Source organism: Stegostoma tigrinum, chromosome 11 (assembly GCF_030684315.1).
Source record: "Stegostoma tigrinum isolate sSteTig4 chromosome 11, sSteTig4.hap1, whole genome shotgun sequence".
In the NCBI taxonomy this organism is placed as follows: Eukaryota; Metazoa; Chordata; class Chondrichthyes; order Orectolobiformes; family Stegostomatidae; genus Stegostoma; species Stegostoma tigrinum.
In genome coordinates this window covers 883,491-911,308 of record NC_081364.1, presented here as the reverse complement: position 1 = coordinate 911,308, position 27,818 = coordinate 883,491, and the positions used below count along the sequence as shown (strand labels likewise).

The 27,818-nt window shown below is 49.0% G+C and overlaps 1 protein-coding gene across 2 annotated transcripts; it reads left to right on the top strand.

Moving 5' to 3' along the window:
- Nucleotides 1-447: 447 nt before the first annotated feature.
- On the top strand, nt 448-26,720 carry impdh2 (IMP (inosine 5'-monophosphate) dehydrogenase 2). Of its 2 annotated transcripts, XM_048547314.2 has the most exons (15): nt 448-648; nt 8,029-8,077; nt 8,756-8,857; nt 10,669-10,743; nt 11,263-11,469; nt 12,462-12,549; nt 13,014-13,213; nt 14,118-14,208; nt 15,468-15,563; nt 17,452-17,523; nt 22,224-22,367; nt 23,342-23,486; nt 23,989-24,132; nt 24,249-24,332; nt 26,158-26,720. In XM_048547314.2, the coding sequence occupies exons 1-15, from the start codon at nt 488-490 to the stop codon at nt 26,177-26,179; spliced, it is 1,680 nt and encodes a 559-aa protein (XP_048403271.1). In that variant the 5' UTR covers nt 448-487; the 3' UTR covers nt 26,180-26,720. The 2 variants fall into 2 exon arrangements, with proteins under 2 accessions (XP_048403271.1, XP_048403272.1); XM_048547315.2 differs by lacking the exon at nt 17,452-17,523 and having other exon boundaries at nt 449-648.
- Nucleotides 26,721-27,818: the final 1,098 nt, after the last annotated feature.

The following is a 27,818-nucleotide window of genomic DNA, read 5'->3' as shown; positions in this document are numbered from 1 at the left end:
ACCGCTAGTTTTCAATTCCCCATCCCTGTGAAAAACACTATATGCAGTCATCCTATCGATGCCGCTCAGGATTTTATACACCTCAAAAAGGTCAACCTCATTCTCCTATGTTCCAAGGAATAAAGTCCTATCCTAGGCAACCTCTCTCTATAACTCAGGTCTACTAGTTCTGGCACCATCCTCATATCTTTGCACACTTTCCACTTTTCTGGTGAAGGGTCTAGGCCCAAAACGTCAGCTTTTGTGCTCCTGAGATGCTGCTTGGCCTGCTGTGTTCATCCAGCCTCACATTTTATTATCTCGGATTCTACAGCATCTGCAGTTCCCATCATCAACTGAGGCCTTTGCAGCTTCTTATTCTCCAGGCTCAGCCTGAGTCTTCCTTTTGTGTGCCCCAGCCTCTGGCCCCGCCCACGGGAAGCCTGATTGGCTGGTCCCCACGCGCCGCTACCGCCTGCCGGATATCCGGGCACCCTCGTGCGCGCTGATGTCGGAGCGGCCTGTTGTCGAGCCCCGGGCCCCGAGCCCCGATCGCCCCGGATTCGCCGCCCCCGCTCAGTTCCTCATCAGCGGCGGCACCAGCTACGTCCCGCAGGATGGGCAGAGCGGACAACAACTGTTCGGGGCCGGAGAGGGACTCACCTACAAGTGAGGGGGGAAGGAGGAGGGGGACCGGGACCGTGGTTGGGGGGGGGGGGGGAGAAGACCGTGGTTGGGGGGGGGGAGAAGACCGTGGGGGGGGGGGGGGGAGAACCGTGGACCGTGGACCGTGGACCGTGGACCGTGGACCGTGGACCGTGGTTGGGGGGGGGGGAGACCGTGGGTTGGGGGGGGGGACCGTGGACCGGGACCGTGGACCGTGGTTTGGGGGGGGGCCGGGGACCGTGGTTTGGGGGGGGCGCGGGGGGCCGGGGACCGGGGACCGTGGTTGGGGGGGGGGGGGGGGAACCGTGGACCGTGGTGGGGGGGGGGCGGGGGGCCGGGGACCGTGGTTGGGGGGGGGGGGGGGGGACCGTGGTTGGGGGGGGGGGGGGGGGGAAACCGGGGACCGTGGACCGTGGACCGTGGACCGTGGTTTGGGGGGGGGGCGGGGGGCCGGGGACCGTGGTTGGGGGGCCGGGGACCGTGGTTGGGGGGGGGGCCGGGGGACCGTGGTTGGGGGGGGGGGGGCGGGGGGCCGGGGACCGTGGTTGGGGGGGGGGGGGCGGGGGGCCGGGGACCGTGGTTGGGGGGGGCCGGGGACCGTGGTTGGGGGGGGGGGGGGGGGAGACCGTGGTTGGGGGGGGGGGGGACCGTGGTCCGTGGTTTGGGGGGGGGCGGGGGGCCGGGGACCGTGGACCGTGGACCGTGTTTGGGGGGGGGGCGGGGGGCCGGGGACCGTGGTTGGGGGGGCCGGGGACCGTGGTTGGGGGGGGGGGGGGGGACCGTGGTTGGGGGGGGGGGGGGGACCGTGGGTTGGGGGGGTGGGGGGGAACCGTGGACCGTGGTTTGGGGGGGGGGGGCGGGGGGCCGGGGACCGTGGTTGGGGGGGCCGGGGACCGTGGTTGGGGGGGGGGGAACCGGGGACCGTGGACCGTGGACCGTGGTTTGGGGGGGGGGGGCGGGGGGCCGGGGACCGTGGTTGGGGGGGCCGGGGACCGTGGTTGGGGGGGGGGGGGGGAGACCGTGGTTGGGGGGGGGGGGGACCGTGGTCCGTGGTTTGGGGGGGGGCGGGGGACCGGGGACCGTGGTTGGGGGGGGGGGGCGGGGGGCCGGGGACCGTGGTTGGGGGGGGGGGGGACCGTGGTTGGGGGGGGGGGGAGAGAGGGGGACCGTGGTTGGGGGGGGGGGGACCGTGGTTGGGGGGGGGGGCGTGGGGGCGTGGTTGGGGGGGGGGGGGCCGTGGTTGGGGGGGGGGAGAGAGAGGAGAGGGGGGGACCGTGGTGTGGGGGGGGGGGGAGAGAGAGGAGAGGGGGGGACCGTGGTGTGGGGGGGGGGGAGAGAGAGAGGAGAGAGGGGGACCGTGGTGTGGGGGGGGGGGAGAGAGAGAGGAGAGAGGGGGACCGTGGTTGGGGGGGGGGGGAGAGGAGAGAGGGGGACCGGGGGGGGGGGGGGGGAGAGGAGAGAGGGGGACCGGGGTGGGGGGGGGGGAAGAGGAGAGAGGGGGACCGTGGTGGCGGGGGGGAGGAGGAGGGGGACCGTGGTGGGGGGGGGGAAGAGAGGGGGACCGTGGTTGGGGGGGAGAGGAGAGGAGAGAGGGAGACCGTGGTTGGGGGGGGGGGCCGTGGTTGGGGGGGGGGCGTGGTGGGTGGGGGGGGAGAGAGAGGAGAGGGGGGGACCGTGGTGGGGGGGGGGGGGGAGAGAGAGAGGAGAGAGGGGGACCGTGGTTGGGGGGGGGGGGGAGAGGAGAGAGGGGGACCGGGGGGGGGGGGGGGGGAGAGAGGAGAGAGGGGGACCGGGGTGGGGGGGGGGGGGGAGAGAGGAGAGAGGGGGACCGGGGTGGGGGGGGGGGGGAGAGAGGAGAGAGGGGGACCGGGGTGGGGGGGGGGGAAGAGGAGAGAGGGGGACCGTGGGGGGGGGGGGGGAAGAGGAGAGAGGGGGACCGGGGTGGGGGGGGGGAGGAGGAGGGGGACCGTGGTGGGGGGGGGGGAAGAGAGGGGGACCGTGGTTGGGGGGGAGAGGAGAGGAGAGAGGGAGACCGTGGTTGGGGGGGGGGGAGAGGAGAGGAGAGAGGGGGACCGTGGTTGGGGGGGGGGGGGCGGGGGAGAGGGGGACCGTGGTTGGGGGGGGGGGGCGGGGGAGAGGGGGACCGTGGTTGTGGGGGGGGGCGGGGGAGAGGGGGACCGTGGTTGGGGGGGGGGCGGGGGAGAGGGGGACCGTTGTTGGGGGGGGGGGGGCGGGGGAGAGGAGAGAGGGGGACCGTGGTTGGGGGGGGGGGGAGAGGAGAGAGGGGGACCGTGGTTGGGGGCGGGGGGGAGAGAGGGGGGGACCGTGGTTGGGGGCGGGGGGGAGAGAGGGGGGGACCGTGGTTTGTGGCGGGGGGGAGAGGTTGGGGGGAGAGAGGGGGGGACCGTGGTTGGGGGGGGGGGGGAAGAGAGGGGGGGACCGTGGTTGGGGGGGGAGAGGAGAGGAGAGGGGGGGACCGTGGTTGGGGGGGGGGGGAGAGGAGAGGGGGGGACCGTGGTTGGGGGGGGGGGGAGAGGAGAGGGGGGGACCGTGGTTGGGGGGGGGGGGAGAGGAGAGGGGGGGACCGTGGTTGGGGGGGGGGGGAGAGGAGAGGGGGGGACCGTGGTTGGGGGGGGGGCGGGAGAGGAGAGGGGGGGACCGTGGTTGGGGGGGGGGCGGGAGAGGAGAGGGGGGGACCGTGGTTGGGGAGTGGGGTGGAGCGGGACCGGGACCGTGGTTTTGGGGGGGGGGGGCGCCGTGGTTGGTGGGGGAGGGGGGAGAAGGACCATGTTTGCGGAGGGAGGAGGAGGGAGTCGGGGAGAGGGACCGTGGTTGGGGAGTGGGGAGGAGGGATGGGGGGGGACCGTGGTTGGGGAGTGGGGTGGGGGGGGGACCGTGGTTGGGGAGTGGGGTGGGGGGGGGGGACCGTGGTGGGGGGGTGGGGGGCACCATGGTTGGAGAGTGTGGGGGTGGGGACCGGGACCATGACCATGGTTGGCGGAGGGGAGAGGGGAGACCGTGGTTGGGGAGGGGGACCGAGACCGTGGTTGGGGAGGGGGACCGGGACCGTGGTTGGGGAGGGGGACCGGGACCGTGGTTGGGGAGGGAGGGGGACCGTGGTTGGGGAGGGTGGGGGACCGTGCTTGGGGAGTGGGACCGTGGTTGGGGAGGGTGGGAGGGAGAGGGACCGTGGTTGGTTGGGGAGTGGGGAGAGGGACCATGTTTGCGGGAGGAGGAGGAGGGAGTGGGGGAGAGGGACCGTGGTGGGGGGGGGGTTTACCGTGGTTGGGGAGTTGGGGGGGGAGTGGTGGGGGGGACCGTGGTGGTGGAGGGGGGGAGGGGTGGTGGGGGGGACCGTGGTTGTGGGGGGGGAGGGGTGGGGGGGACCGTGGTGGGGGGAGGGGTGGGGGGGGGACCGTGGTGGGGGGAGGGGTGGGGGGGGACCGTGGTGGGGGGAGGGGTGGGGGGGACCGTGGTGGGGGGAGGGGTGGGGGGACCGTGGTTGGGGGAGGGGTGGGGGGGACCGTGGTGGTGGAGGGTGGGGAGGGGTGGGGGGGGACCGTGGTTGTGGGGGGGGCGGAGGCCGTGGGAGGGGGGGCGTGGTGTGGGCGTTGGGGAGGGGGACCGTGGTGTGGGAGGGAGGGAGGGAGAGGGACCGTGGTTGGTGGGTGAGGGGGGAGAGGGACCATGTTTGCGGGGGGAGGAGGAGGGAGTGGGGTAGAGGGACCGTGGTTGGTTGGGGAGTGATGGAGGGAGAGGGACTATGGTTGGGTGGGGAACAGCCGAGGGTGGGGGAAGGGATCGTAGCGGGAGAGGGGTAAGGACGGGAGGTGGAAGGGACCATGGTGGGGAGAGGAAGGGACCGTGGTGAGGTTGGGGGTGGGTGAGTGAAGGACGGGAGGTGGGGGAAGGACGGGAGTCGGGGGGTCTGTGACTGCAGCAGTTTTTCAGTCGGTAGTTTGTCCTCACCTTCTCATGGGTAATTAGGGCATATGCTTGTCCAACCAGTGACCCCCACGCTGCACCTTCACTCTTGGCTCTTACTGCAAGAAGAGTGGGCCGTTATTTAAGGATGAGTGACCGATGTGTATTTGACATTTACTGGATTTCATTGTGCATAAATTGGTATTTCAGGAGTGGTGCCTTTGATTGTGAGGTCCAGTGTTCTGCAGGGTTGAATATAATACCTGATTGATTAGGCTCATAAGGATGGCCCCTCTCTGAAGTTTGTTTTCAAAGAGATGGAAATGACAGATGTGGAGGTGTCAATTCTCATGATATGACAGCTGAGAAGAGCCAAAGAGCTTTCTGTGCCTGTTCTAACTTGCAGATTGTGATTGCTGAAGCTCCATGTAGTTGAGGCTGCAAGTCATATTTTCATCCATTGAGCCTGTATGAGCTAATTCATTTATGAACACCACCTTTAAAGGCCCCACAAGTGACCCTCTGACCAGAGTGGTCATCAAAGTGAGATTCAATGAACAAGGACAATTACGGTACAGGAACAGGCCCTTCGGCCCTCCAAGTCTGCACCAACATGCTGCCCGTCACAGCTAAAAACCCCTCCCCTTCCAGGCACTGTATCCTATTCAGTCTCCAAATGGGGAGGTTGATTCGTTGGGGCAAATATTTGCAAGCAATATTGTCTGGTAGAAGGACCAGTTGGAGCACCTCATAGTCAAATAGCTTGCTAGTGCACTCCCATGTGCAGGAGCCAGGGGGCAGTCAGTACCTTTGGAACTCGCTGCCTGTCTCCATCTTTGGATTGGAGCTCTGTGGTTTAGAGATCTAATGGAAACTGTTTAAGTTACGTGGTGATGACTTGTAAGATAAGTTGATTTGCTTAACAGACTGTTATTGAGTTTAATAATCGGCAAAAGCAGAACACTATTAAATATTGAAAACACGAGATGAAGCTGTATTTGTTTAATTCCAGTTCAGGCTGAAAATTGATTCTGTGCCACGAGATTTGTCACGGGACAGTGAGATTCTGAGAATTTCCTGTCCTTAATTGCCCTGGAAAATAAGGCACTGAACTGCTGCGGTCCTTGGGCATAGATACTTCTACAATACAATGTATTGTGGATGCCCGCTAGCTTCTGCGTCGGGATCCCTGCACCATTACTGCTGCTGAAAAATCTGGGTTAGAATGGATTTAACGAGCAGAGGGATCCAGAGTTACAGGTGCAAGTCGCTAAAGCCATAAAAATGCAGAAGGAAATAACCGCTGGGGTTCTTTCGTAAAGGAACGAAATAGGAAGGCAGAGAAGATATCAAATTGTCTTGAACCTTGGTCAGACTGCACTGGGAGTTGTCTTATAAGAGGATGTACAGACACTGGTGACTAGAGATAATTTACTGAGATGAATTATTATAATATTACTGACAGAAAGGATTGAATACTTAGGGCTCTTTAATTGAGAAATGAGAAGGTTTGGAGTGATTTTATTGAGGTTTTTAAAATGAAGAGTGTGTCGCTACTGCTGCTGTTGAGAAGATGCTTTCAAGTGTGGGATTGAGTCCAGATCTGTTGGGGCTGTTGAGGTAAGAGAGCCATGAACAAACTCAGTGGGAAATTCAGGTGAAACCTTGTCATCTAGGGAATGGGAAGAATGTGGAACTTGCTCCCAAAGGGAGTGTTCAAAGTGAATAGTGTCAATATATTTGTGGGAGAAGGCGGTAAACATTTGGGAGTGAATGGCTTGAAAGCGGTGGTGAACTTCTTGATGGAAGTGGGCATGGGCTTGGAAGGTGCTACTTGAGGATCTTTGATGAATTTCTGCAGTGCATGTTGTAGATAATACACACTGCTGCTACTGAGAGTCAATGGTGGAGGGAGTGGGAGGTTTGTAGATGTGCCAGTCAAGCAGCTGTTTTGTCCTGGATGGTGTCAAGCTTCTTGTGTTGTTGAGGCTGCACCCATCCAGGCAAGTGGGGAGTATTCCATCACACTCGTTGATGGTGGACAGGCTTTAGGGGAGTCAGGAGGTGAGTTATTTTTCACAGTATTTCTAGCCTCTTACTTTCTCTTGTAGCCACTGTGTTGATGTGGTAAGCCCAGTTGAGTTTCTGCTCAGTGATAGTTCCCAGGATGTTAATAGTGGGGAAATCAGTGATGATAACACCAGTGAATGTCAAGGAGTTATGGTTAGATCTCTTACTGGTGATGGTCATAGCCTGGCATTTGTGTGGCGTGAATGTTCTTGTCAGCCCAAGCCTGGATATTGCTCAGATCTTTTTGCATTTGAACACGGACTGCTTCAGTATCTAATGAGTCACAAACGTGCGATTATCAGCGAATATCTGCACTTCTGATGTATGATGAAGGGAAGGTCATTGATGAAGCAGCTGAAGCTGGTTGGGCCTATGACCCTTCCTGAGGAACTTCTGCAGAGATGTCCTGGAGCTGCGATGACTGATCTCCGACAACCACAACCATCTTCTTATGTGTCATGTGTCGCTGAGTAGGTGCTGCTTGATAGCACTGTTGATGACACCTCGCATCACTTTACTGATGATCAACAGTAGACTGATGCGATAGTAAATGGCCGGGTTGGATTTGTCCTGCATTTTGTGTACAGGACATACCTGGGCAATTTTTCACATTGTCGGGTAGACGCTAGTGTCGTAACTGTACTGGAACAGCTTGGCTAGGGGGAGCAGCAAGTTCTAGAGTACGAGTCTTCAGTACTATTGCCAGAATGTTGTCAGGGCCCGTGGTCTTTGCAGTATTCAGTGTCTCCAATTGTTTCTTGATATCACGTGGAGTGAATCGAATTGGCTGACGACTGGTATCTGTGATGCTGAGGACCACTGGAGGAGGCCAAGATGGATTATCCACTCAGCACTTCAGGTTGGAGATTACTATGAATGCTTTGGGTTTTTGCACCGATGTGCTGGGCTCTTCCATCATTCAGGATGGAGATATTTGTAGAGCCTCCTCCTCCAGTGAGTTGTTTAGTTGTTCACCACCATTCACGACTGGATGTGGCAGGACTGCAGAGCTTAGATCTGATCCATTAGTTGTGGGATCACTTAGCTCTGTCTATTACTTGATGCTTTTGTTGCTTAGCGTGCAAGTATTCCTGTTTAGTGGCTTCACCAGATTGGTGCCTCATCTTCAGGTATGCTCTCCTGCACTCTTCATTGAGCTGGGCTGTGGAGGCCAAGTCATTTGAGTGTCTTTAAGACAGTCATAGATTCTTGATTGGTAAGGGAATCAAGGATTATGGGGAGATGGCAGGAGAATGGGGTTGACAAACATATCAGTCATGATTGAATGGGAGAGCAGACACGATGGGCTGAATCGCCTACTTCTATTCCTCTATCTTATGGTCTTATGTTTAAATGTTGCTGATGTTTCTCTTTCTCTGTCTCTCTCAGTGATTTCCTCATCCTGCCTGGATATATCGATTTTACCTCTGATGAGGTGGTGAGTATTAGGACTAAACTTCAAGATAAAGCTGTTGGATAAGTTTAAACACTGGACATTTTTATGAATGACTTCAAATAAGTTCAAGATCATGACTTTGTGTTAAAAATAGCATTCTCTCCGTTTCCTCTCTGGTTACTGCCGCAGCTGCTACTGGAAACAATTTCTCTTTATTCACCCCTGATTTTAAACCCCTGAATTGAATACTCCCTGAGCTTTCTATGCTTAGATTAAACCCAGTCTCTCCGTATTACCTGAAGCCCTGCATGTCTGGTGCTATTTTACTTCACCTCTGTGCCTTGTCTAGGCCCTGGACATCCTTGCTAAGGTGTTGTGTTCAGAATTAACCAAAATATTTCAGGCTGGCCCTGACCAGCAGCTTGTAAACGTTCAGCATGACATCCCCCTGTACACCGTCCGTCATCTTTATTATGGACTCTTAATGCTTTTTAATGCTCTTTGCAGATTGTTAAGTGTGTGAACTGTTTGTATTGCTGTCATCTCCTGAGTTGCTAACAGAGCCGGGAAGGTGTGGATTTTTCTGGAGAATTGTGGCAGTCATGGTGGTGGTGGTTTTATTGTTGGACAAAGATGGGCTAATGAACGAATAGGAATTCACTTGACTATCTGGGTAAATCCTTCAGACTATGTGTTGTTTAATTCTCTGTCTCTTGATAGGATCTCACTTCAGCACTTACAAAGAAGATCACTTTAAAGACCCCACTGGTCTCCTCTCCAATGGACACAGTAACTGAGTCTAATATGGCCATTGCAATGGCGGTAAGTGGCATGGGGCCCATCCTAGAGCTACACCCCATCCCGCACCTTTTTGTTTTAGCAATTATGATAATGTACAGAGAATGAGAAACCGTGTCCTCAGTCTGGGATCTGTTGTTTCTGAATCTGATGCACTTATCTATAAAACAATTACTGTCTTTGCTGCACACCTCTGAGCCTGTGTGCTGCACCATTGCTGATCTAACCATCATAGAATGTGCAAACCGTCATATAATTGATATAGTGCAGGAGGTGGCCATTCAGCCCATCAACCTCTACCAGTCCACTATCTAATGCCAATGTCCTGTCTTTTTGCCATATCCCCGTGCAACATTACTGTCAAAAAAAGCTATCCAATACCCTCTTTAAATCGTCAATTGAACCTGCTTCCACCACAAATTCTAGGCAGTACCCTAACTATTCATTTCAAATCCATTCTCTCTCACCTTGGCTCCTTTTATGTGCAGAAACAGGTTCACGTTCTCTACTCACGGTTTCGACAGCCACTTTCAGATCTCCTTTCAGCCACCTTCTCTCCCAGAAGAATAGTCCCAATTTCTTCAGTCTATCCTCACAGCTGAAGTTTCCCACTCCTGACACTATGCTAGTAAATCACTTCTGCACACTCTCCAATGCACCCACAGCTTCCTATAACGTGATGTACACAGTGCTCCAGCTGAGGTCTAACAAGAGCTTTGTACAAGTTCAGCATCACCACGTTCTCTTGTACTCTAGGATCCTATTGATAAAGTCAAGGACTGTACGTTTCACTAACTGCTTTCTCCAACCGCCCTTCCACCTTCAATGATCTGTGCACATATATACTCAGGTCCCTCTGCTTCTGCACACCCTTTAGAGTTATGCCTCCTATTTTCTAATACCATTATGTTCTTTTGACAAAAGTGCAACAGCTTACACTTCTCTGCGTCGAACCTCATCTGCCCATTCCATTGACAAGTTAATGTCCTTTAGAAACTTCACATTGATCTCATTGTTTACAACTCTTCCAAGTTTTGTTTCATCTGCAAGCTTTGAAGTTGTCTCCTGAATTCCAAGATCGAGATTATTAAATAGAATCCTTACAGTCTGGAAGCAGGCCATTTGCTCCATCAAGTCCACACTGACCGTCCAAAGAGCATCCCACCCAGACTCGCCCATTGTCCTATCCCTGCATTTCCCACCCTTAGTCACTATGAGCAATTTAGCATGGCCAGTCCACCTAGACTGCACATCTTTGGACTGTGGGAGACTGGAACACCTGGAGGAACCCCACGTGGACACGGGGAGAATGTACAAACTCCACACAGTCACCCGGGACTGCAATTGAATCTGGGCCCTTGGTGCTGTGAGGCAGCAGTGCTAACCACTGAGCCACCGTGCCGCCCTCATATCAAGAAAGTGGTGGTGAGTTGCTTCCTTGAACCTGAGTGCTGGTGTATTTCTATGAGCCCCTTTGCTGAGGAACTGCATGCCATGTTGACTGAGCAGAACTTTGTTTGAGATTAATGCAATGCAAGTGGAATTGGGGCTGTTTGATGTAACTTGATTCCTGATAGGGAATGTGGTTATTGATCCAGAATTTCTTTATCCCCTTGTCTTGCACCATCTCGAGCTCTTCATGGTATTTTGTTATTTAACAGGTTAAGTGTTTGTGTGTTTCAGTACAGCTTGTGATGAGTTAAATTCTCTTCTTGAAATGGAACGGCTGTCATGATTGTGTTGCTGGAGTTATTGCTGAGCCTATGTTTGGCTCCTATTCAGAGTGTGGGGATAGTGTTGCTGCTAACTCCTGTTGCTTTCTATTCAAATCACAGCTGATGGGAGGAATTGGGTTCATCCACCACAACTGTACCCCAGAGTTCCAGGCAAACGAAGTCCGCAAAGTGAAGGTACGGACTCAGAATGTTAGCACACCGTGATTCCTGCCCATCGGGATAATGAAGCAGTAGCCGAATTCCTGTGTTTCTCTTCCAAGGAAAGGTGCAGGAGATGCACATTTGGTCTTCAGAAAATGGGGAAGTAAGCTGGTTGAGAGTCGACAGGAAGACTCAAGGAAGTAGATTACTAGATCAAAAGCCTCTTCCTTTTTTATTAAATGATCAGACTTGAGGTGGATGATATGGAATGTTCCGAAGATTTATGTTCTTTAAAACACGTGACTGCAGACCCGATGGGCAATAAACGCTGCCTGGTCAGTGACGCAGTCCATGCAATCAGCAACAAACTCCATGTATTCCTGAGAGAAAGGGGGACAGGATAATTGCGAGAGGAAAGGATGGGAGGATAGAGGCTGAGATTGGAGAGTGGGGCTTTTGGTGATAGGTTCCACTGTTTTCCAGTTGATGTAACTAGTGTCTGCGTTTGTTTCTCTCCTTACAATTTATTTCTGTTTTAAATTTGTGTTGTAGAAATACGAGCAGGGATTCATCATTGACCCAGTTGTCATGAGCTCCTCGGATAAGGTGCGGGATGTGTTTGAAGCCAAAGCTCGCCATGGATTCTGTGGAATTCCCATCACGGACACTGGAAAACTGGGTGGGAGGCTGGTGGGAATTATCTCCTCTCGTGACATTGACTTTTTGACAGAAAAAGAGCATGATCTTTCCCTGGCTGAGGTAGGCTCAGTGTGTTTGTGTCCACTGGAGGGTGGCTGGAATCCAGCTTTTGTCTGTGAAGGTTCCTATTTGATTGCCAGGTTCAGGGGAATCAGTGATTTTTCTGAGTTCTTCCTGGGATCTTTATTCTTTCATGAGACGCAGTGCCATCATTTGTTGCCTTTGAACTGAATAACTTGTTCGGCCATTTCAGAGGCCAGACCAGGTAAAGACGGCAGATTCCCAGAAGAACGTGAGTGAAACAGATGGGTTTTTACAACAATCACAGATTATGTCATTGTCAGTATTTGGGCAGCACTGGGCTCAGTGGTTAGCACTGCTGCCTCTCAGCACCAGGGACCTGGGTTCACTTCCACTCCTGGGTGACTGTGTCTGCATGCAGTGTGCACTTTGTCCTGTGTCTATTTGGGTTTCTTCCAGGTCCTCCGGTTTCCTCCCACAATCCAAAGATGTGCGGGTTAGATGGATTGGCCCTGGGAAATGCAGAGTTAATAGGGGGTTTGGTCTGGTTGGAATGCTCTTGAGAGGATCCAAATGGACTTGATGGGCTGAATGGCCTGTGTCCACACCATTGGGCTTCTGATCACTTGGACTAGCACACAATTCCATATTTGTTAATTGAGTTTAACTTCCGACCTGAGCCTGTGCCCCTAGATTACCGGTCCAGCGAAATTAACATCACCGTCTCCCCAGGAGTAAAGATCTCTTACTTGGAGATAGTGTGGTGACTGTCATCATTCCCCGTAGACTGTGGAAGGTTGAGATTGGTGAGATGAATTCTCATTGACTGGAATGATATTAAAATTGACTCAGTCTAGCTTCAGGCAAAACAGTGGGACCTTGAGAGAGGGAAGCAAAATGGTCTAGGTCTATGGAAAACCAAATGGGAGTTGTATCGTTGGGGAGAGTAGGGTGGGGGTGGGTCATCTCCTGTTGGACATTACACTATATGTTAACCTGTAGCTGAGACTGTTATCATGTTTCTGCATCAGGTCATGACAAAGAGGGAGGATCTGGTGGTTGCCCCGGCTGCTGTCACTTTGAAAAAAGCAAATGAGATCCTGCAGCGGAGTAAGAAAGGTAAAAGGAGCAGGCGCACCCACCTGAGACTGAACCCAAACCATCGGTGATGACAGAGTTGTCATTTCTGTGTGAATTCTGTGTCTGCTGGTTTCTTAAATCTGTGGGCAGTCAGTGGATTAGTCAATGCTGAGAAGATCAGAGGATTGCAGGATTTATAAGTTTGTATAAAAGCAGAATCTCAGGCTTTTGAAACTGTCCTCATTTGAAGATGGTGTGAATAACTCTGGGATAACAGTTACAATATTTGGACAATGAGATTACAGGAGACTAATTAGAGGAGTGGGTTAAATGTTTTCTGTAATTCTGTGATCCAGCAAGAGCTTCTTGTTACTACTGATGACTGCTACTCAGCTCGGTTGTCAGAGATTGCAGTCCAACTGAGCAAGTAGCTGCTGTTAAATATCATATGGCCCTGTGGCCCCAGGACCCCCTCCCCTGACGGTCTTGTGTCTCTGTCTCAGGGAAGCTGCCCATCGTTAATGATAATGACGAGTTGGTGGCTCTCATTGCCCGAACTGACCTGAAGAAGAATCGTGATTATCCATTCGCATCGAAAGACTGCAAGAAACAGCTGCTGTGTGGAGCTGCAATCGGTACTCATGCAGATGACAAGTACCGGCTGGATCTCTTGGTGCAGGCTGGTGTGGATGCCGTGGTCCTGGTGAGTTCCTTTGGTACCAATCACCACAAATCAGCACTCACTCTTGTTTGCAATCAAACACAACTTCTCCAGTTTGTCCTAAAGAATGCTTTGCATTCCTCAAGCACCTTTCCCATCCTCTGTGTGTCCCAATGCAAGATACAGCCAATAAAATACTGTGTTACTGCTGTAATGTCACAAACAGCAGCCAACTTGGGCAGTGAACTCATGCCAAGACAGGCCTTTCTTTAAAAAAAACCCCACCATTACCCCTTCCCTGTTTGAGCCGCCCTAATCAGAGTGGTAGTAGGATCACGGTGGTAGCAGCACGGTGGCTCAGTGTAGCAGTGCTGCCTCACAGCGCCAGCGACCCAGGTTTTATTCCACCCTCGGCCAACTGTCTGTGTGGAGTTTGCACGTTCTCCCACTGTCCAGGTTGGGTTTCCTCCAGGTGCTCCGGTTTCCACCCACAGTCCAAAGATGTGCAGGCTAGGTGGATCGGCTGTGCTAAATTGCCCGTAGTGTTCAGGGATGTATAGATTAGGTGGGTTATAGGGGTTTGGGTCTGGATGGGATGCTCCAAGGGTTGGACTTGTTGGGCCGAAGGGCCTGTTTCCACACTAGGGATTCTATGATGTATAATCTGCATCTGAGAATTTTAATATGACATCCAGTAGATGTTTGGTGTGACTTGAACACAAATGTATAACAGAGAACAGTAAACAAGTTGTGGAAATGTGTGTGGGGGACCCAGGGAGGCTCAGTTTGTGACAAGGCTGTGTGGAGACATAATTAGATGCTGGAAGCTAATGCACTGTTGTTGCTGTCTCCACTTTTCTCTGTTCCTTCTTGCTTCTTTCCTCCTCTTTCTCCATCTCTTTATCCACTCTTTCTCTTCCCCCCCCCGCCCCAACTGTGTCCACAGGATTCCTCCCAAGGGAATTCCATCTTCCAAATTGAGATGATTAAACACATCAAGGAGAAGTATCCAGACCTGCAAGTTATCGGTGGAAATGGTAATTTCTGTCGCTTATCTGAGTCCCTCTCTGATGAAAGGTCTAGGCCCGAAACGTCAGCTTTTGTGCTCCTGAGTTGCTGCTTGGCCTGCTGTCTTCATCCAGCCTCGCATTTTATTATCTTGGATTCTCCAGCATCTGCAGTTCCCATTATCTCTCATTCAGTTTGCTCCCTCTGTTACTCTGGGTGAAATTCAGCAACATTTCACATTACTGAAACTCCTTGGTAATGCTCACTTGAAGTGTGGTGATGTAACTCTTCGTGTATTGTTAACAAATCTGACAAAGTGGCTGCCATTCAGCCCATTGTGTTTGTACTGATTCTTGGAAAGAGTTAGCCAGTTGGCCCCACTCCCCTGCTGTGAATCCATAGCCCTGCAGACTTCTCTTTTTTCAGGACTTTATCTGATTCCTTTTGAATGTTTTTATTGAATCTGCTTCTATAGCCTTTTTAGGCAGCATGCTCAGGATCGCCAGAGCTCACTGTGGAAAATAAATTCTGCTAAGCCTTCCCACTCCCCAAACTGCTTTCCTTAACCGCAGCATGGGTCAACCTACAACACACGAACTGCATCAGTTCACAAAAACAGCTCATCACCGCCTTCAAGGATAATTAGGGATGGGGCAATAAATGCTGGACCAGCCAGTGATATCCACATCCCCTGTAAATATGAACAATTAAACAAAAATCTCCAAAATTAATGGAAGATAGTCTAGCATTTTTTTAGTGTTTAGAGAATTATAGAAAAAGTTAAAGACCAGAAAGAGTCCATTCAGGCCTTTGTGCCTGCGATAACTATCTGTTCCAATCTCTGGTTTTAGGGCATTAACAACAATATACAGATTCGTGGTCACCGTCACTGAAACTAGCTTTCAATTCCAGATTTAATTATTTAATGTTAATTCCACCAGCTGCATCTGAATTATTAATCCTGTGATATTACTGCTACATCACACCTCCCCACAGCAGTACACAGCAAGTTCCTACTAAGCTCCCCCTTCTAATGACCAAGTAATTGGTATAGATGATGTTGATTGAGCGACTAAATATTGGCTGGCGCTAGGGTTTTGTTTTTGAAACGTGCTATGGGAGAATACCCCCCCCCGCCCCAAAAGTTTTTTCTGCATGATCCAAAGTCCCCATCCCTGCAAGGTTTGAGGAAATTATTCCTACATGCTGCTTAAGGCAAGTGATCGACCTCCTCTTATGGAATGACTTACTATTTTCTTCTGTCTCTCCCTGTCCCTATTTCTGTCAGTTGTGACTGCAGCACAGACCAAGAATCTGATTGATGCTGGAGTGGATGCCCTGAGAGTCGGAATGGGAAGTGGATCCATCTGTATCACACAAGAAGGTAATATTGAGTCCTGACCTAACCAATCATTGACTGTCTATCAGCTCAGCTCAGCATCTGTTTGTATCTTTATTCTCACTCCTGGGATCCTCCTTTGCTCATGAGGCTACCTCAGTGATGGATGCCAGGATTTCTCAGCTGCACTTCCTCTATTGTATATATTGTTCCAATCCTTGCACTATCCATTAGATCCCAGCAGCTTAGAACCCTGCCCCGTTGTGAAATTCTTGCTTGTAATTCATTCCTCACTCTTTCCTAAGTCAGTGGATTTCCTAAATTCTTGAAACTTATTTCTAGCTTTGCAAGGTTTGTTTCTAAGCACTCCCAAAACAATGACAGCAGGACACGCAGGTCCCCTGTGTGATTCACCAGTCACTATATTAGTTGGTTTCGATAGCTATCAGTTTTACAGTGCTTCTGTCGACCATTTGACCAATTTCATCACCACATTGATGGATTTCAAAGCTTGTATTATTCTTCCTTTTCCGTTTTTAGTTGAAATTGAACAACTGAAGTGTGAGAATTCCTCTCACGTTTTTTTTTAAATTTATTTGCTGGTGGGATATGGGCATCATTGGCCAGGTAGCATTTATTGCCCAGAGTACAGCTCAGAGTCAAGCACATTGCTGTGGGTCTGGAGTCACATGTAGGCCAGACCAGGTAAGGATGACAGTTTCCTTCCCTAAAAGGCATTAGTGAACCAGATGGCATTTTTTTCTAACAATCAACAATGGATTCTTAACTCCACATATTTAATTGAACTCAAATTCCTCCATCTGCTGAGATGGGGTTTGAACCCGGGTCCCCAGAATGTTTTCCGGGTCTCTGGATTAACAGTCCTGCGATAATACCACTAGGTCATCGCCTACCCCTACTGACCCTGAAAGATATCTGTCATAGGAAGTTTCAATAATCTGCTCATCTCTCCAAGAGCTAATGAGGGGGGAGGGTGTGATGGCACAGTCTAATCACCTTGCTGCTGGGAAGGTGGAGGGTTTACTGAAACAGCTGTGCTGTGGGTGGTGAAGAGGGAAGCAAAGTCTGCTCGTCTAGTTGCTGTGATTTCTTTTAACCAAGAGATATTGGGAAAAGGGGATGGGAATTAGTAATAGATTCCGAAACGACAGGGACAGATCAAAATGATCAAGTGGTAGATGAAGTTTAATTAAGTAATAGTTGAATGAAAATGGAGACAGTATAACATAGATCTCTCTGCTTCTCAATCAGAATTGTCTATGTGCGCGTACATCATTAATAGCTGCAGTACAAGTAAAGAAAGCAGTTAATAAATCAGTTTTGTGGGCTTTATTAATAGGGATATTGAATACCAGAGCAGGGAGGTATTGCCAAACCTGTACAAAGTGCTGTTTCAGCTTTAAATGGAGTACTGTTCTCTATTCTGGGCGCCACATGTCAGCTAGGATGTAAAGACATAGGAGAGAGTGCAGAAGAGATTTACCAGACCAGAATCAGAGATGAGGGACTGTAGTGAATGTAGAGAGAGACTGGAGAAGCTGGGATTGTTCACCTTAGAGCGGAAAGGTTATAGGTAGATTTAATCTGTTTGTTCAAAACCATCTTGCGTTTTGAGGGAAGGATTCATGAGAATTTGTTTTCCAGTGGCAGGAGGGACAGTAACAGCACAGATTTAGGGTAGTTTATATGGGAGGAGAAGGTAGGGTCTGGATTTTCACACTGAGCTTGAACTGTGTACCAGATGTGGAGGATAGTGAGCACAATAGTCACCTTGTGTTGAGAGAATGAGATTTCTAATGCAGTGTGGCAGGATTGTCACTCCTGTCCCTCCAGCTTTGCTTTCTGTCTCGCTCACTCTGTGGTATGGCTTTCCACTATAATCTCCATCTCTCTCTGTCTCTCTGGTCTTTAGCAGCACCCAAGATTCCTCCAGGTTTTAAAACACTCAGCCCCAAACTCCCAACGACAATCTCGGGCTCTTTCAGTAAGTTTCTTTTCAAGCCTGTTGTGTCGGAGGTCGAAATGTGATTGGCTGTGCTCTGACTATTTGCTTCTCTATGTCCCACCTTTCCCAGGCTAGACCGAATAGACAAGAGAAAACCATTTGTGGTTACAATTGGAGTTTTGTGGCTGATTTAACTTCTCCCAGTGTCTGAAGCAGCTAAATATTGCAAGGACAGTGAACCTGAAATTAGGAAACTGAGGGATCTACACTTTGTCCTCCCCACTAGTTGTGGTGAGACTGACTATCACTGGGGTGTGTCCCATGGATGCTATCTCTTGCTGGGGTACGAGTCCCACATAGAGAGAGACACTGATTCTGACTGAGGTACAATCGCATTCCCACTGGCTCCTGCTGGAGTATAGGTCTCTCACACTCTTACGCATTCTGTCTCGCTCGCGCTCACTCTCTCACACACAAACTCTCACTGTAGTACAGTCCCACACCCACACCCACACCGATTCTCATTGGGCTGTGGGTCTTTCTCTCTCGCACGCACGCTGTAACGCGCTCATTGGGGTATGGGGTCCCACACATAATGACTCTCACTGGCGTTCCCTGTAGGCATTCTGCTCGATAGTGAAACATCACATTTTATTCTTTCCTGTTTGAAAACTAATCTTTGATACAGCTAGTCAGAATGAAGTACGAGAGTTCATGTTGGGTTTGGGAGACTGAAATGAATTTGACTGGGATCTTGCCCTGCTTTGGCTATTTCAGCATGTTCGGACTGTTTTAGTTATGAGCACCTTTATCCATTTGTCAATCTCTTGTCCGCTCGATCTGCTTGCAGTTGCGCTAACTGAGGTTAATGACTCACTGACCTCTTATATATTCCCGGGATTTAAATACCACTGCCTGCATGACTTTCTTTTTAACCCATTCTTTCACGGGATTTGGGCATCGCTGGAAAAGCTATTACTCTCACCCAACTTGCAATTTGGAAAGTTTCCTTTCTTCCCACGACTATCAAGGGAACAGTCAAAGGATTAACAACCTCCGAGGGCCACTCCACCTATTAATCCTGTAGAAATGCAGACATAGACTGTATCCAGCTGTATGGACTGCTTTGAATGTTTAGGGACTGTGTGGAGGGACATTTATTCTGTATCTAACCCTGTGCTGTATCTGTCCTGGGAGTGTTTGATGTGGACAATGTTGAGTTATTACAGTTCTTTTAGCAAGTAACATTCGCAGTCGACAAAGAGGAACCGACATTGTTTCTGGACTTCCAAAAGACATCTGATAAATTTTCATATGAAAGGTTCTGACATAAAATAAGAGTTCATGGTGTATGGGATACAGCACTGGTACACGTAGATGTTTGGTTAGTTAACAGTCAGCATAGAATCAGGATGAATGATTCTTTTCAGGGTGACAGGCTGTAGCTAGTGAACACTAACAGAGCTGGAGCCTTGACAATGTACAGCCTACTTCAGTTAGTTGAACGCAGGGTCAGGGGCATGGTTTCGAGATTTGCTGCTGGTTTAATAGATGGGCGTGTAGGTTGTGAAGAGGATTAAAGGAATCTGCAACATGGTATGTACTGGTGAAGGAAGTGGGCGAAATATCAGCAAATGGACCGATGTGTGGGAAAATGTGAACTTGTCCATTTTGGCAGGAGGATTGGAAAGCAGCATCTTGTTGAAACAGAGGTTGTAACTGAGAGCTCTGCAATCCGAGGGATCTGGGTGTCTTTGTACATAAATCACAAAACTTTAGAATGCAGGTTCAGCAAGTACATAGAAAGACAAATGGAACATAGCCATTTAATTCAAAGGAAATAGAAAATGTAGAGGGATTGAGTTCAAGAGCCGTGAAGTTATGCTCCAGCTATACAAAAGCCTGGTTCGGCCACATCTGGAGTATTGTGCCCAGTTCTGGTCACCTCATTATAGGAAGGATGTGGAAGCATTAGAAAAGGTGCAGAGGAGATTTACCAGGATGTTGCCTGGAATGGAGGGAAGGTCTTACGAGGAAAGGTTGAGAGAACTAGGGCTTTTCTGTTTAGAACGATGAAGGAAGAGAGGTGACTTAGTAGAGGTGTACAGAATAATCAGAGGTATCGATAGAGTGGACAGTCAGAGTTTTTTCCCAGGGTGTGGGTAGCTAATACGAGGGGACGTAGTTTTAAAGTGAGTGGAGGTAGATACAGGGCAGATGTCAGAGGTAGGTTCTTTACTCAGAGAGTGGTCGGGGCACGGAATGCATTGCCAGAGAGGGGAGTGGAGTCAGCCTCAGGGGCGTTGAAGTGGCTATTAGATAGGCATATGGATGATAGTATAAGGTAGAAATTGAGGTTAGATAGACCTTAGGTTTCGGGTAAAAGTTTTGCACAACATCGTGGGCTGAAGGGCCTGTACAGTGCTGTACTGCTCTATGTTCTGTGTAGAAAACAGCCCAAGATACACTGATTATTTATATGTGCCAGGAATCAGGGCTTGGGGGTGAGGACAGACAGCTGAGTTGGGACTTCAGTCAGATCAGCCAATGGCTTTATTGAATGGAGGAGTAGATCCAGGGGCCAAATGAGCAATTCCAAATTCCTGTCTGTCTGATCCCATGCTGTCCCTGTCCTGTCAGTATTTGCGGACAGTGTAGAAAGAGCTTTACTCTGTATCTAACCCCATGCTATCCCTGTCCCGGGACAATGTTAAGTCGAGCATTACTTTCATTTTAATAGTAGAGGGAGCTTTACTCTATGTCTGACCCTGTGTGCTCTTCCTGTCTTGGGAGTGTTTGATGGGGAACATTGTAGGTGGAGCTTTAATCTATGTCTGTATAAGGTAGGGGTGGAGGTTAGATAGACCTTAGGTTTAGGGTAAAAGTTAGGAACAACATCATGTGCCAAAGGGCCTGTATCCTACCCTGTGTTGTATTTGTCCAGGGACTGGTTTATAGGATAGTGTGCAATAAGCTTTATTCTGTCTCTGTCCTGCGTGCTTTGCACATTTCTGCAGTGACGAGCTGATTTGCAAAGGCCCTGTCCTTATGTTGTGTTCATTCTCACTTTGTGATTCCTGGAACCTTTGCAGATTCTGAATGTACAGTTTCCAGTGTGTCTCAGCAATCTGATGTTTGCTATTTGGAATCTGAAAGAATGTTGTGTGGTATTGCTATAACTTGTTATATTGCAGGAGCTGTTATAACCTAAGCATGCCTTCATAAACATCATGTTTTACAGCCAAATATTTATAGTGATGTTTGAGTTTTGGAAAAGTGGGAATCATGGGGCAGTTGAAGCACCACCAACTCTAGATATTGCCTTGATATGTAAATGCATAACATATATACTTGCATGAGTGAATGCATGCACACACTCCCCTGCCCCACACAGGACTGACACGTACACAACTCTGTCGGTGAGGTATGTAGTTTGCACACGGGACTGTCGGCGAGAGGCAGATGGTGTTTATTGGATGTGTGTCTCAATGTGTTCAATTCCAAATTGTTTCAACCCCACAGGTTACTAACAGAACCTTCCAGCCATTGTTACAAATCACAATAATGTTTTTCTCCTCTTTAATTGTTCAGTAAGCTGACGTAGGTACAATGAGGTCTCTGTTCAAGGCCTACTTGGTACAGGATGTGTTATAATCTCTCTGAACAAGATAATTAAAAACGTTATTTTGCATAAAATGGGTGGCACAGTGGTTAACAAACTGCCTCGCAGCACCAGGAATCTGGTTTGATTCCGCCCTCTGGCAACTGTCTGTGGAGTTTGCACATTCTCCTTGTGTCCTCGTGGATTTCCTCCGGGTGCTCCAGTTTCCTCCCACAGTCCAAAGATGTGCAGGCTAGGTGGATTGGCCATGCTAAATTACCCATAGTGTCCTGGGATGTACACGTTAGGTGGGTTAGGCACGGGGGAAGTGTAAGGTTCCAGGGTTAGAGGTATGGGGGAGGGTCTGGGTGGGATGTAGCTTTGGAGGGTGAGTGTGGGCTTACTGGGCCAACTGGCCTGATCCTAGGATTCTTTGATAATCTAGGGAACAGCAGTTTCATATCCATATGGGGAATATCAGTCTTAAAAAAATAAATAAACAGCCTGGGTTAAACTGACCGTGAAGCTATTGTGGGGTAAAATTGTGAAAACCCATCTGGTTCACTAATGTCCTTTTAAGGAAGGAAACTGCCATCGTTACCTGGTTTGGCCTACATGTGATTCCAGACCCACAGCAATGTAGCTGACTCAGAACCACCCTCTAAAGTGACTCACTGTGAGGTTTGTTAGTTGACATCTAACCACCAGGATGTCAAGTGGTTGACGCAGTTTGTCCTCAATGGAGGTGAAAAAAGGCAATAAATACTGCAGGTGCCAAGAATTGTATAATGTAGGATGGCCTGACCTGTCTCACTGTATTTTTTTGAATATTCATTCATGAGATGTGGGCTTCTCTGCCAAGACCGTTCATTGTCCAAAGGTTAGTTGAGAGTCAGCCACATTGTTGTGGGTCATTTGTAGGGCATGAGTGAACAAGAGCTTTTCCTGACAATGGTTTTGTGGTCATTTATTAGACTCTTAATTCTGGTTTATTTTTATTGAATTTAAATTCCACCATCTGCTGTGGTGGGACTCAAACCCAGTTCTCCAAAACGTTACCTGACTTTCAGGATTAATCAGCAATAATACCACGAGGCCACTGTTTCCCCTGTTGACATTTTGTTTGTTTCTTGCCCAGTGCTGGCTGTGGGGAGACCTCAGGCCACCGCGGTTTACAAGGTTGCAGAGTACGCCAGGAGATTCTCAGTGCCAGTAATCGCCGATGGTGGGATTCAGACTGTCGGCCATATTGCAAAGGCTCTGGCATTGGGAGCATCGACAGGTGGGTGAATCACTGAAGTCCGGGACACAGATGAACAAGCATCTGCTATTTCACTCAGTACATTCCTATGAAACACCGTAAGGTTCCAGGACCCAATCCTTGCTGAATTATTGATTCCATAAAGCAAGCAAAGATAACAAAGTGTGGAGCTGGTTGAACACAGCAGGCCAAGCAGCATCTTAGGAGCATAAAAGCTGACATTTCGGGCCTAGACCCTTCATCAGAGGCAAGCAGCCTGGTTTGACTGTGTTCCTGCTCTAGTTCATCAGTGATGCTACACTCACTCAGTCGGTATCACATTTCTAGATGAGGGTCCCACTTCTGAGATGTAAGCACAGAGTCCAAGCTTACTCTGCTAGCGCAGGACATTTCTTTGATATATTTGTTCATGGATGTTAGTGTCGCTGGCTAGGCCCAGCATTTAATGTCCTTGAGAAGGTGGTGGTGAGCTGCCTTCTTAAACCGCTGCAGTCCATGTGCTGAGGGAATTCCAAGATTTCGATTCAGTGACACTGAAGGAACAGCAGTATATTTCCAATTCAGGATGATGGATGGCTTGGAGGGGAACTTGCAGACGGTAGGCAGGTGGTATTCTCAGCGTTGTGGCAGGGCTAATTCCGAACTGAGGGAGTTTTGGCTGTATTCTCTGAAGAAAGGTCTCAATGTCAGAGGTTCCATGTGAAGATTTTGAAGAATATGTGGCTCTTCTCAGTGTCATAGGGCCTGTATTTGTCCCATAGCTGACATTGCTAAAACAGATCAACAGGTTATTGTTGTTTTGGTTGTGGGAGCTTGCTGACTGCTATTTAACTGCCATATTTCCTACATTAGAATAGTGACTGCACTTCCGAGGTATTTTGTTGGAACTTTGCAATGTCCCAAGATTGTGAAAGGCATTATATAAATGCAAATTCATTGTTAGATGCAGAAATGGCTTCGTTTGTGATTGTTGATCCTCCTCCTTTTCCTGACAGTGATGATGGGATCACTGCTGGCTGCCACTAATGAAGCCCCTGGCGAGTATTTCTTCACTGATGGAGTGAGGCTAAAGAAGTATCGAGGAATGGGCTCCTTGGATGCAATGGACAAACACCTGGGCAGCCAAAGCCGCTACTTCAGGTTAGTTATGAATCTGAGGGGTGTTGGTATGTTCGTAAAAATGTTTTTAATGTCCATGTTGGTCAGAAAAATAGCTACCAAATTTTATCAGGTTACAAAATGGGGTGTCTCTTTCCGATTTTCAATATCACCTGAAGCAGCTAGAAATTTACATCAATAATTTACTAATTTACAACATGTCACAATGGACAGCAGATTAACTGTTGGAGAGATTGTTTGGCAGGGCATTTAACTTGGATACAAAAGCAGAAATTAAAGGTTTAACCCAGATTCTGGTGGAAATGAATTTAATGAGTCTGGTGATTTCTCTGGCACTAGATCAGAAAAGTCTCAATTGCTCTTTGTTTTGAAAAATCGGACTTTGTGACTTATCCTTCAGTGAAGGAAGCTGGGTCTAACAACGTTCCTTAAATATGAGGTATATGTACAGGCTGAAGACTGCTGTGTCTAAAGTGGAGTTGTTTATTGATTGACCCAAAGTAATTCTGTTTCTTCTTTCCAGCGAGTCAGATAAGATCAAAGTGGCTCAGGGTGTGTCTGGTGCTGTCCAGGACAAGGGATCCATCCACAAGTTTGTTCCATACCTGATTGCTGGGATCCAACATGGCTGCCAGGATATTGGAGCCAAGAGCCTAACACAGCTCAGGTACAACTATGACCCCTCTTGTTGCCTCTCCAGCCATCCTCTCCCCCTCCATCTCGTCTCACCTTACCCTGACTGTGGTGACCATGTGTCACTGACAGACTTTGTGCTGTTTCTAGAGCCATGATGTACTCTGGGGAGCTGAAGTTTGAAAAGCGAACGTTGTGTGCTCAGCTGGAAGGTGGTGTTCATGGGCTGCACTCGTAAGTATCGTCCCTGTCCTCCATCTCATTGTGGAGTTTGTGGTTACTTCCTGCTGTATCTCCTCCTTCCTTTTCCCCTTCCAGCCACTAGGGGCCGAGCTTCATTATAGAAGATGTGAGTAAAATCCTGGAAGTAACAATATATCAGGAAATGGCAGGGAAGTTCAGAATCAGCTCAGTATGTGGCACAGTGACTCAGGTTAGTACTGCTGCCTCACAGTATCAGGGACTTGGGTTCGATTCCAGCCTCGACTGGGGGGGGAGTTTGCACATTCTCCCCGTGCCTACGTGGGTTTCCCCCGGGTGCTCCAATTTCCTCCCACAGTCCAGAGATGTGCAGGTTAGGTGGATTGGCCATGCTAAATTGCCTGTAGTGTTCATGTGAGGTGGCTTAACCATGGGAAATAGGTGCTTACTGGGATAAGAGTAGAGGACTGGGTCTGGGTAGGATGGTGTTTGGAGGGTTGGTGAAGACTCAATGGGTTGAATGGCCTCTTTCGTACACTGTAGGGTTTCTATGATTCTGTGTTGTTGGAGCTGTGGATTGACAGTTGCCCAGATCCTGGTGGACTTCATCCTAGAATCTGAAATGAAGCAACTTGTGAGATAGTTAATACGATGGTTTTAATTTTCTAGAATTCCTTGATTAGAGACTGTCCCATTAGATTTTCAAGATAAATGTAACTCCTTTATTCAAAAAGGGAGGGAGATAGAAAGCATTAAACTACAGGCTCAACATGTGCCGGGGAAAATTAATCATTGAGATCTGTGGCACACGTAAAGGCCATTTGGCCCATCCTTATCTGCATATTCAATAACAGTCTGGAGCTGGATGAATACAGCAAGCCTGATCTTGTTCTGTTTTCCAGTATTTGGCCTATAACTTTATATTTCATAGAATCCGTACAGTGTGGCAAATGAGATGCTATTATTAAAGAAGTTGGAGCCAGGCACTTTGAATTTATCTAAGTGATTAGCAGAGTCAACGTGGTTTTGTGAAAAGAAACTCATGTTTAGCCAATTGTTATGATCTCTGCTGATGATATTAACAGACAAGCTACCCTGAAATGTTTTGTTTTAATTTAACAAGATGGTCTTTCACTGAAACACACAACCAATCTGCAGCATTGTGTCATTAACAATAAAACTGTTATTTCACCAAGAAAATAATGAACACAATTTTTTAAAAAATTGAGGTAATAAAATACAATATTCTATCTATCCCAACAGCCTATTCCTTCATCGTACTCAAACTCCAGAGAAAATTCTCTATTACATCCATTGGTTTGACTGAACTGTGTCTTGAGTTCGTGATCTTGAAAGTTTGTTCACCTCTTCCTTGACTATTCACAATTGAGCTTAAGACTTGCTCAGCTTCAAGTAATCCCTTAAATGGGGTTCCATAAAATCAGAAGTAGATTATAAGAGGTGACTTATTTGAGCGACCTTGACACAGTAGATGGGAGAGGAGACATTTCCTCTTATGTGACAATCTGAAGTTAGGGATCACTGTTTAAAAATCAGGGTTGTCCTTTAGATAATGTGAAGTTTTTCTCAAAGGCCAGAGAGTCTTTGAAAAGCTAATGAAAGGAATTATTGAACATTTTTAAGACTGAGGTGGATAGATTATTGATGACTTTTCACCCTTTCGTTTATCAGGGTTCAATATGGAGTATTCAGATCAGCCACGATCTTATTGAATATTGGAGCAAGCTTGATGGGCCGAATAGCCTAGGCCTGCTCCTTGTTTGTATCTGATTGGATAGTAAAGAGCCACTGAATATGTAGATCGAGCCTGTGATTTTTCTTTTCCATTTTTTTTCAGATATGAGAAGAGACTTTTCTAAATCCTTTTGGAGAAATTCCAGTCTCACTCCAGGATTCTGTTCCTCGTTGCTCATCTCCAGCTAAATTTTGAAAATTCCATTTCAACCTCTCAGTATTGGAACACTATGGGAGAGGGGTCTGTGCCTGTGGCATTCACCCTATAGCTGTTTGGTTCTGCATGTCTGATATCTCTGACTGCTGCGTGTGCAAATAATTTGACAAGATTTGTTTCATTTTTGTTGAAAGTGAAATGAGATTATTTTGTGTAATTTAATCTGCACCTTTTAAATCTGAAAGAGGCGACTGAGTGTGACACTTCAACAGTGAGAATCTCAGTGACTGTGTCACTGCATCAGTTTGTGTTTGCTCTCAGATAGAGGATGGTGTGTTAACACTGTGTTTATTACCTTGACTGGTGCCTTTGCATCTGTCACTTGTGTACTGACTTTCTGAAATGTTGCGGAACAGACATTGTGAAAACACAAAGTTCAGACACATTTGTGTAGCTGTTTGAGAAGTTTTTTTGTGCAGAATAATGAATGGTTCGTTTCACAGATTGGACTATTGGTTGTGATAACTGATTCATTGTCTTACACAGGGTTCTGACTGTGATCTAAACTACTGAAGCCACTGCTGTTTCAGGCAGAGAACTTTATACATAAGCCTGTGATGACACTGTTAAACTTCTATTTAAAAAAAATTTGGCTGAAAGGGCTTGAACCTGACACTTCCTGCCTTTTCCTGAGCTAGGCTTCTGAGAAAAAGGAACCAATTCTCCTTGGTAGTGACTCCACCCCCATCCTGTACCAGTCCTGTGGGATACTGAGTCTTTAAACTGACCAATCCAGATCAGTACTCGGAAACTGCTCACCTGTGAGCGCTTACCAGTTTCTGCGAAGACAGCTGCACAGCCAAATAGCCCTGTAAATACTATCTGTTGGTTCATGATGGACAGTTATAGGGTCTCAAAACAAAAGTGCTTGGTGCAGAGTAATCAGAAAAGTGACTTCATCCTGAGGCCTGGATGAAAGGAGAGGCAATGAGACTCCAGTTGTATCTCCCTTATTACTGACCCCCGCCCCCACCAGTGGAAACAGTTTCTTTATCAAAAATAACGACTGTATTATTCAAACTCCTTAGTGGCCTAGAAACAAGAAACAGGAGTAGGTCATTTGACACTTCGAACAATCTGCCCTACCATTTAATTCGATGACATCTGCTCATTCAACTCAGTCTCCTGATCCTACTTTCATCTTATACCTTGTGATCCTTTTAACCCTCAGAGCTACATCTAACTCTTTCTTGCAGACAGTTTGATTTGAGCTTCACAACTTTCTGTAGAGAATTCCCGCGCCTCACCATTTTGGTTGAATAAATTTCTCCTCATCTCAGTCCTAAACGGTTTATGCTCTCCCCTGAGACAGTAACCTCTGGGTTCTGGACACCATGGTCATTGGGAGCATCAATTTCAAGTTTACCCTGTCTAGTCCTGTTTGAATTTTATAGGTTTCTATGAAATACCACACACCCCTTACTTACGTTCCCATAAAGGTCCTAACTGATCAGTCTCTGGCGGTAGGTCTGCCATTCCCAGGAATGGGCCTTTGCTGTACTCTCTGTATAGCAAAAAAAAATCCTCTCTCTCTTAAGGAGACCAAA